Source organism: Manis javanica, chromosome 3, assembly GCF_040802235.1.
Source record: "Manis javanica isolate MJ-LG chromosome 3, MJ_LKY, whole genome shotgun sequence".
NCBI classification, from domain to species: domain Eukaryota; kingdom Metazoa; phylum Chordata; class Mammalia; order Pholidota; family Manidae; genus Manis; species Manis javanica.
The window spans coordinates 154972293-154983113 of record NC_133158.1 but is presented as its reverse complement, the minus strand read 5'-3'; the positions used below and the strand labels follow the sequence as shown (position 1 = coordinate 154983113).

At 34.5% G+C, this 10821-nt stretch overlaps 1 protein-coding gene across 7 annotated transcripts in view; it reads right to left on the bottom strand.

Annotated features, from left to right (window-relative positions):
* Positions 1–1847: 1847 nt before the first annotated feature.
* The window catches only part of HLTF (helicase like transcription factor), a 75777-nt gene continuing 66803 nt past the window's right edge, over positions 1848–10821 (bottom strand). For 5 of the 7 annotated variants that reach the window (XM_017679968.3, XM_017679972.3, XM_017679971.3 and 2 more), the window contains 5 exons: positions 10163–10288; positions 9732–9844; positions 9237–9417; positions 6228–6308; positions 1848–4110 (listed from right to left, as the gene is read on the bottom strand). In XM_017679968.3, the coding sequence (XP_017535457.2) occupies positions 3958–4110; positions 6228–6308; positions 9237–9417; positions 9732–9844; positions 10163–10288 (654 nt within the window). In that variant the 3' untranslated portion in view covers positions 1848–3957. The remainder of the gene's footprint in view (positions 4111–6227; positions 6309–9236; positions 9418–9731; positions 9845–10162; positions 10289–10821) is intronic. The other 2 variants (XM_017679970.3, XM_017679969.3) reach the window with 2 other exon arrangements.

Genomic DNA, 10821 nt, shown 5'->3' with positions numbered 1-10821 from the left:
GCCTATGTGCTGTCTTTCCTCCTTCAGATCTGAGGAGGTAATTTTGCAAACTGAGCAACTAACTTAGCATGCAGACCCAGCTGTAGATGTCATAGTAAAAGGCAGGATTCTTTAGCAAATAGACAATACCTCAACCCACGTTGGGAGCTGAGCAGGCAGCCTTTTGATGTGCTCCCAGACCAAGACACCGGTATCCCAAAGAAAAATCAAGGCAGGAAATTCCTTATGTTAAGTTAATTTTTAATATTCAGAGACCACTTAACAAGTCCTTCCCCAAGGCTTTAGGGATAGTCCCCACCTTTTTGGACAGGCTCTAACATGACCTCAGATCCCTTACTCTCGAGCTCCACCCATCTTCAATATGTAGATGATCTCCTGTGCAGTCCCTCCCTACAAACGTCTCAACAGGATACTATTCTCCTTTTAAACTTTCTCTCAGAACACAGCTATCGAGTTTCACCCTCCAAAGTTCAGCTGTCTGCCGCTTAGGTCACATACCTGGGAGTTCAGCTCTCCCGTGCTACAAGGCCATTACCATACACAGGAAAGAACTTCTCCAAACCATGCCCATTCCAAACACCAAGCAACACCATCGCTAACTCCCAAATGGCAAACACCATACACAGTAATCCTTTCCATGCCAACTGCAGTTAAACTCCAGTCTTCCCCATTAGATACACAACTCCCACCTTAAGCCATTTGTCACAGTTTATTCCCCTCCCACCAAATCTCCCACAGGTTCCTACTCCACCCTGACGGGACCTCTCTCTCTCCGCATTTCGCGCTGCTCATCTCCACTTCCACTCATCACTGAAGAAGTTTCTGCCAGCACAGAGTCCTAAGACCTCCCTTACAACCGCCATGCGTCATGCTTCAGGATTATTAACCCTGGTCTCAACACTTACTCTCTCACCAGACCTATCTTCCCAATGCCAGCCCTTTCTTCTCTTTCAGACTGTCCAAAAAATTGCACCATCAAGGATTCCCTTTGCCCTACAGGTTGCTTTTCTGCCTACACATATGTCCCAAGAAATGATATTAATTCAGCCACCCTATGTAAATACAGCAATCAGCCCAAATACAAAAAATTTCTAACCAAACCTTTAACCAGCTTATATTACAGGATTACCAACCCTTCTCCAAAGACGATGATCCTTATTGAACCTGGAAAATGCCATCAGCACTACAGACCAAGGGCTCATCTGAGGACCGCCCCCCATCAATATAAAAATGAACTTCATTGCCCCTTATCAGCAGGAAGCAGTTACTGAAGACTGACCTGCACCCCTTCCCAAATCCTCTACCACTTATAAAACAGAAAAGGGAGGAATGTAAGAATATAGTAATTTATCCTCCATTTGCCCCATGGTCCCAAGCACATAAGCCGGTGAGAATTATGCCTGGGTTTACCCCGCCTTATCTCTAAACATCCCGACCCTCCCCCAAAGCAGCAGGCCCAGCGGATCCACAATAAAAGGCACCACGCTGCTGCCCTCTCTTGTCTCTCTGCATCTCTCACTCGCTGCTCTCTCACTTGCTGCTCTTTCACTCGCTGCTCTGTCTCTTTCACTCGCTGCTCTCGCTGTCTCTCTGCTGCTCTCTCTGTGTCTCTGTGTGTGTGTCTCTCTCTCCCCCCCATCTCTCTGCTCTCTCTGTCCCACTGCTCTCTCCCTCTCCCTCTCCCCACAGCCACTCTCTCCTTCAGATAATAAAATCTCTTGCATGGGCCTGTGTCTCTGAGCCCTCCTGTGTAAGGAGGGTCGCGGCAAGATACCCTTTCAGTGAGATTTATGAAAGATTAAATCTTTATGAAGAAAAGTCAAATTATGGCACGGAGGAAGCAAATACATGTTTGAAAGTTTTATTGATTTTAAATTTAAAATACAGTTTTGAAGCACAAAATTCAGCATGAACCACAAGTGGGAATACAATGTCTTGAAGATAGTTCTAAAGCTACTCTACATAATAATGAGACAGAATTAACAGCATAGCATAATGCAAACTTCTCATTCCAGTGGTTTACATATTTTCTTAGGATGAAATGTGATTTTTATTTAACAACATTTAGTAGAACTGTACATAAACAAAGGTATTTTTTATTAAACAACTTGCCAAATTTATCATTATGACTGTTTAAAAAGCAAAAGTTTGTAAATGGGTAAAGAAGCAAGCAGTCCTCACTGAGTTTGCACGGCTTTGCCTTTGTGAGAAGAGTAGACTGGTGGTGGGTTTTGGGGATTTTTCTTTTTGCTGAAAACTCTATTCTTAATCTCACTGGAATGTTGGCAGACAGAGAATCCACACACTACTTTATAAGATCTGGATCAACCTGCTTTCTTTCTGTGTAATGATAGTCCTACAAAGTAAAGAACTCCCTATTGCTCCTAATGCTAGTGGACCAACCCCAACATATTACTCCACTCTTACCCAAGCAAGAATGCCTGGGTGCCCTTCCTCCTTACCTGCTGCCAAAGAAAAAAGGGACTAGAAAGACTGTCTAATCCACTGTTCCCTTGGAGCCAGAGACAGGGCACAGGGAAGAGAGAACTTAGCTATTGACAGATTTAGCACATACCTTAGATGGGTGCCCTAGAACACAACACTACCTCCAAATTCCTCTTACCTTTCAGTCAAGCAACTTCTAACACTGTGAGTAAAATATAAGGTGTTCTCAAGTCTGTATCATCAAACATGAAGCTTCTCATGTTACAGTAATTAATCTCTTCTTTCTTTGGACTAAAGTTTCCCTTAAGGAAAAAACACCACTGTGTACCTAACCTGACTGCTAGATTTATAGCTTATTTGTTTTAAATGTGACTCAAAGAGTCATTTAGAATGTTGTGGCAATTATTGTGAGTTTGATTATTAACAAAAAAGTAAGAAAGATGGCTAATTCTAGAGATAAATGTAAGGATGAATTACTGAAGTTCCAAAATCAAATTCTGATTCTAAACACAGTAACAAAGAAATTTTTCCACTCTGGATTAAGATGTCTTTAAAAGTTGAAGCGATTTTGGAGGTCATCCAGCCCAACTTCCATCCAGATATCACGCCTCTCACATTTAGTAGTCTTCTGAATTATAAAAATTATTATAAAGTTATTTCAAAAAAAAGCTACATAAATAAAAATTATCTATATATAGAAATATCTATTCAGCAATTCCATAATTTAAATATTCAAATCAAACTGGGTAGAACTGGTTCTCTCACCCCCCAGACTGTATTTACATACAAACACATCCAGTTATATTTAAACAGTGAATAATAGTACCACCTGACTGAAATGGAGAGAAATAGTGCTGTAACACAGTCCCTAATTTTTTTCATGAACATAAAATTGCAGGTCACTTAGATGAATTATCTCAATGAAACTACTTAAAAAAAAAAACTACAAGTAACTTACTAACCTGGACTTTGGTCTCTAATTTAAGGTTTGGTTCTGGAATGCAAATATGCTTTTTGAAAGCCCAATAAAATCAATCTCTCAGATAGTCTGTATATATTAATTGTTTACAAGGACCCTGAATCTATTACATCAAAAATGGGAAGCTTTAGTGAATAACCAATGTGTCCAACATAGAAAATAACTCTTTCATTTGGTCAAAAGTATAAAAGGTTTGACCTTACTTGAAATATGAAAAAGCTGAGTACTTGAAGATTTATGAAAATACTCAGCATAGATACTATGAAAAGCTGAATAACAAAGTAACTTCTTTTTCCCCAAAAATTATTTTAGGCCACAGTATATAACAGAACTTATTGCTATTTGAAATATTGTTAAAAATAGGTTTATATATAGAAGAGATTATGTATCAGTAATACTTCCTCACTAATATAAAATGATATGCCCCTTTAAGAAGACATACTCTCTAGGTCTCATTTCTAAAACTGTATTTTTCTCATTTCCAAAACTTTTGTATATATCTGATCAAACTGACCTTACCAAAATCCCACAAATTATAAATCAATTAAAGTTCTGATTTCATTAATTTTAGCTTGTTTATTCTCATTAGCATTTGTTTTCTTAGTTCCAAAGGCTCCTGCTGCAAGTTCTCTCTTTGTGTTTTGTATTTTCAGCATATTTTCTTCAACAGAATCCTTCACAATAAACTTGAAAAAGAAAAAAAAAGGTCACAATACTTTTTAGGCTGATACTTAAATTCTTGAAAAAAAATAACTTGAGATGATGCAAATGTCAATCAATTATAAAGGAATCTGCTTCCACAGTATTATGTAGCTTTCAATGTTATTTAGCTTTCAAAAATGGCCAGTAATCCATTAGATATTGGCTGTCTCTTTTTTCTCAATTCACAGAATATTTAGAACATGATTAACTAAAGATAAGCATTGCTTTCCCTTTTCACTCAATACAGTTTTCTTGTATAAAGAATATGGCCATAAGGACATAAGTTCTATCACATAACTTCATTATTAGATATAAGCATCACCAAAAAGAGTGAATTTTAGGCAACGCTGTAACTAGAATATTAGCAAAATAAATTTAGCCATTATATTCAAAAAGCCACCTGAGATTGTCCCAGAAATTCAAGAATGAGCACTTATCTGGTATAAATTCATAACATTAAAAAATTAAAGAGGAAAAAAAGGTGATAATCTTAACAGATGCTTAAGAAGCATTTGACAAAACATTTACTCCTAATAAAAACTTTGATTAAAAAAATCCTCATTAACCTAGATATAAATTAAGGGTACCTACTAGAACCTTACCAAGAACAACACACTTAAGGTAAAATACAGTTACTGTGTTTTAAAGAACCAGCAAGAATAACTATTACTATTCAATATTATATAAGAAGTCCCAGTTACTGTAATATCTGAAGTTGTATTATAAAACTTTACTGAAATAAAGACCCAAATAAGTAAAAAGAGATACTAAGTTTCTGTATGAAAACACATTTGTAAAGAAGACAATCCTCAAATTAAATTCAATAAACCCCAAACAAGAGTTCTTAAATGGAATATGGTGACCTAAATTCAAAGTTCAAGTCAGTAAAGAAAATGGATGGACTTGTACAAAAAGTGATTCTTCATTTGAAAAAAGAATAAAGTTAGAACTATATCATTAATTATAAACAAAAAACAAAATACTTCAAAAGAATCATAAGTAAATATAGGAGACTCATTTTTTAAATTTAAAGATAAAGCCTGTTCTAAAGACCCTAAAATCCAAAAGATACTAAAAGACTGATGTGTTTTAAGTAATAAAAACTTTAAATTTTTTATGACAAAAACACAAAGTTCAAAGATATACAAGAACCTGGACATAAACCATTTCCAGTAAACCTAACAAAACATTTTAAAATAAAGAAATATAAAAACAAGCAATTCACAGAAAAATATATTATGAAATTTGCTCAAGGTCTTAGGTAAATGCAAATTAGAAGGGCACTTTTTTTACCATTACATAAGCATAAATTTACATCATTCTCATATATCATAAAGCCTTTTTAAACAACTTGTCAGTTATCTAAGAAGAGTTCTAAATCTAGAATTCTCATTTTCTTAACCTATCCTGAAGAAATATTTATATATATACACAAAGATACAAGTAGTGCTCATTTGTAGCACTGTTCATTAGCAAAACATTGGGCCTGGTTAAATTATGATGTATCTATATGGAGATGTTAAAAAGAATGGGTTTGTAGAGTAGTCTAATTAATAAGTAGAATTAATTAGAGAGTCTAATTAACAAGAGAATAAGTAGAAGAGTGGTGGTCAGGAGCTGGAGGGGTAAGAATGGTGAGTTATTGTTCAGTGGGTAGACAGTTTGAGATGAAAAAGTTCTAGAGGTAGATGGCTGTGATGATTGTACAACATTAATGTACTTAATACCACTGTACACAGTTAAAATGGTAAATATTATGTGTATTTTACCATGTTCAAAAAAATAGGTTTAATATAAATGTATTTAGTGTCCAATATATACTGTTAAGGGAGGGGGGGGATCTACACTGTAGAATAAAGTATGATCCCATCCACCTTAAAAGAAATCTTAAAAGGAGATAGGTATACATATATATGAATGTATGCAAACATAGAGAATGGGATTCTGAGTATCAGATGCTTAACTACTAAGAGTGGTTCCCTCTAGAGAGAAGGTGGTTCCCATATTTCACTCTGCATTATTCTATTTCTTTTATAACAATCATCGTTTGCATAATTTAAAAAATCTCATCAACCTAATTTTAAAATAGCCTAAAACTCACTTTTGTGATGATAACTTCTTGCTTCTGGCCAAGTCTATGGCATCTGTCAAAGCACTGATCTTCAGCAGCTGGATTCCAGGCCTAGGAAGAACATGAATCACTTGATTACCACCCTGATCTATGAGTATTCTGCATGTAAGTCTTTTCATTTCAGAATGATTCATTGACCTTTTACTGACTAAATTCAGATAGTGGTATTATAAAGTCTCTGGGGAAAAAAAAAATCTACCTACCCCGACACCGCAACCACTATGACAGAAGTATCTGCCCTGTCCCACCCAATTCACACCACTATTTCTAATATCTAATACAGGGACTGATACATAGAAAGCACACACAGTACAAGTGACTGTTGATTAATCAATATCTCCACCACCACCACCCCAATCTTCAAAGTCAATCTATGTCTGCTTAACAGGGGAAAAGTTTATACATTCACACAACCTCTTAAGTGACTTACTTTACATCAGAAAAGACATAATTGAGTCCATTTATAAAAAAGTTTTCTACCCTTTTATTGGTCTTTGGTTCTTCACTTTCCTCCATTCATTAAATAAAAGTACAAAGATTTCAGGAGTAATCAAAAGTCCTAAAAAATCACTTAAGACTTCAGTGATGCATTTTTTTTAAATCTATATTTGAAACCAGTTTGACTGCAAAACTGAACTAGAAAGGTAACATTAGCTAATTAACACAGGCATTATCACAGGGACTGTTTGAAGTTGAAGAATAAAACAATGAAAAGGGAAGAATAAGCAAAAAGATATTTCTTCAGTCTAGAAAGAGGAGTAGTTTTGAAATAATATGACTGTCAGGGTAAGGACTGTTAAATTTTAAATATGAGATGATTATGCTGAAAACAGGATGTCTGGGGAAAAGGTACATTTATACAGCAAAGGACCACATGAAAACAACATCATACATGCATATGTAGATGACAAGTTTATAGTATGATATACACTTAGGCTACAGTGACTTCTTTCCCTTGAAAGTTTGCAAGTCCCCTTGAGATTTAGAGAGAAAAGAGATTTTACTATTGACTTGCTGTAATTTGAGTTTTGGGTTATTTTTTGGCATAGAAGTTAGATTTAAGGACATACGTATGAATTTCTAAAACTGGCATAGTGTCTTGTGGATATTTTGTATTTCACAATTGGACATGTTCTGAAACCATTAGCTAAAAGTCTGAGTAAAGTATTTCTTTCTATTGCCTGTATTTGTCTGGGAACCTTATGGTAAACTGGCAACATACATCTACTATGACTACCAGGATTCAAATGTATCTCATGATAATATCAACCTGGCAGCTCTCACTTTCCCATGTAGTGACAGAAGCAGCAAGTACCTTTATCGAATTTTTGTAATGGAACATCAAAACACACCTTAACTTTTATACAACACTACATAAAAAGGCAAGATTTTCATGAGTACATTTTTTTGATTAAGCCCAAATCTTATTTTTCTGGGACCTGGCTTTCATTTTAAAGTTAGAAACATCAGAAAGCTTGAAATGGTCAATGAAAAGCAGTCAACTTACTATGAAACTGCTACAACATTCTACAAGTTTTTAAAACTGTTAACTGCTAAAGAGTTTTAGTCTCTGATCAACTTTATAACACTATTTACTCTGATATTAATGAACTCTTCCTTACTAATACTATAACCAAATAATAATAATTTGGGAATTTGTTTCAAAAACCACCCTCATCCAGTTAGTTAATATGCAACTTAATCTGCAGTTACCATGAATATTTTTTATGTTAAACATAAAATATTAAAAAAGATTTAAAACTTCATCCATAGAAACTAAAGAAAAAATATAACAGACCGCTGCCATCCTTGACATTAATGTGAAACCCATGAATGACTAAATATGGCTCTGGTTATAATCTTACTGGGAAGGTTACTCTCCGGGAAGGAAAAAAGCCTTGTTAACAAGTACATGAATCAACTACATATCCTAACCAGAATACCTCAATTGTATCTCAGTAAAATTTCTTTCTGTTATGAATTTTTCTGAGTTTCAGGCAATAAGCTAAAAGCACAAATCTTAAATCTGTGAATGCACAGAAATAACAGGTTTGCCTCAAGCCCAAAGAGTATCCAGTACAAATTAAATGATTAGTCCAGAATTCCTCCAAATTAAATGGACCCTTTGTGCAATCAGAAAAAGGTTTTCCTGTGCACATGAGCTCTAACTCATTATACAGTTTGGTGAGTGAAGTTCAGAGTAAACTTTAGCTCCCATTCATCCCTAGGCCTGTACCACACAACCACAAGTGACTACACTGTATCAGACACTAAAATTAACCAAAAACATTCCATTACTGGTACCCATTTCTAAAATTGTGATGCTGGACCACCTGGCACCTGATTCACCTTTAGTCTGTATAAAATGCAGCTTCCTGAGTCTCATCCAGAAAGTCCTAAATCTCTGAGGACAGAGGTCAGAAATTGCATTTTACCTAATTCTTAGTACATTAAAGCTTGAGACCATTAGTATCACAATGGCCTACTTTATGGTGTTTATAGCCCAATTCCCAGTACCTGCAAAACTTGCTGATACACAGCAGGATCTCATTATTTGTGGACCAAATGAAAGCACTACCCTAAAGCATTACAGTTAATGGAAACTTACTCTGTATTTATTTAGAAAAGAAGAAAACCACAGCACAGAAATTAAGAAGAGGGTCTGATTCTGGTTTGTATGTTATTGTTGTGTGACTTTCAGCAAGTTATTTCACTTTTCTCTGCTTGTTTCCTCACTTGTAAAATAGGGATAACATAACAAGATCTAACTCACAGGGATGTTATGAGAATTTCACATAACATATGTTAAGCACTTAAGAGATAGCCCTCCATATGTGTTTACTAAGTTATTATCTATTTCTCAAGTTTGCCTTAGAATTTTCACAATTATAACCATGAAGTTATTTACCAAATACTTATTGCTTTTTACATTTTTAAAAGAAGTAAACAGCATACCAAAGACTCTAAAGAACTACTCACTGGATCCATTAAAAACACTCGAGAAGCTGCAGAAAGATTCAAACCAACTCCACCTGCTTTTAAGGATAGAAGCATTATAGTTGGTGATCCTACTTCTGTGTTTTGAAAACACTGAATTGATTCAACTCTTTTCCTTTGGGCCATAGAACCATCCAAACGAGTAAATACAAATCCAGAAGCTCTAACAGAGGAAACAAGAGACAAATATATTGAATAATTAAAAATCTCTTCATTCAGACCAATTCTTCACTCATTCATTCTGACAGATATTTACTAACCATCTACTAATATGTCAGGCTTTGCAGTCAACTTTTTTTTTTATAAATTAAGGGTCTACTCCTAAAATGCTCCCAGAAAATATTCTTAATTTTGACTCAATGTTATTCTTAAAAAATGAAATGAATAAAACTGGTAAAACAATTTTTTTTGCTATGCAAATCAAAACATTTATGTAAAATCCTTTTACTCAAAGTGAGAAATACTGTTGAAACTTACCTGAGTGGTGTTTCTATTAAAGACAGGAACGTTGTAAACTGAGAAACAACTAAACTTTTTATGTTGGGGTTCTTCTTTCTTAAGTCAATCAATGCATGCATTAAGGCATTAATCTGAGAAAAATAAGGATATCCATTAGATTACATTTTGAATTGGCAAAATAAATCTGAAATGTTTTTATTATGGAGAAGTCCTGTGATGTTATTTTCCTAAAATGCAAGACCACTAATCTCCTTAAAAATTAAGATAGCTGTCAGAATGCTATCATAATCTGAGCCCTTTCTTTCTTCTCAAATTCACCACTAAAAATAAAAAACCAGTAACTACCAACAGAGTATAATGTTCAAATGACAAGATTAAAAGAATCATTATTTTTATACATGGTATCCTTATATAAATGTAAAACAAATACTCAAATATTTATATATTACCTTCGAACTAGATGTCCATTCCATATTAGACTTTTTCTCAGTGTCACATGCCAATTCTTCCGGAGGACATTCTAATAAATTGTCTCCATGTATATCATTTCTGCATAAAGGGCATTTAGCATGTGGCTATATAAGAAACACGTTATGAGTGACACTTATCAAAGGAAGAGAAATATAAATCTGCCTAAAATTTTAAAAAGGCATGTCAAAGTCTATATACCCCTAATAGCTAGCATTTTATTAGGCCTTTAATTAGATTCATCCATTTGAGATAAATCTGTACATGCTGAATTCCAGGCAGGTATAAATGTTCTGTTCTAAAGTAGGATGGGCAAAAAAGAGTGCAAAAATGTTTGTGACCTTGATTAGCAGCAAGAGCTTGAAACAATGCATATCATTTGCAGACAAGAAACTGTAAGTTTCTAAACCTAACTATATATAGAACACTAGTTAGAACTATTTTTTGGAAAAAAAAAATTTTCTTCTTAATGGTTTAGAAAGCCAGTTCACATCTGTTAAATCCTACCAAGCTCATTTTCAAATCAGTATCTGTTGTGTCCATTTGTACCAAGACATACTAATAAATGAAGATTATCTCTAAAATCATTCCAAATACGATTACAATAAAAAAAATTCTTAAGTTAAAACCAGTATAGCGA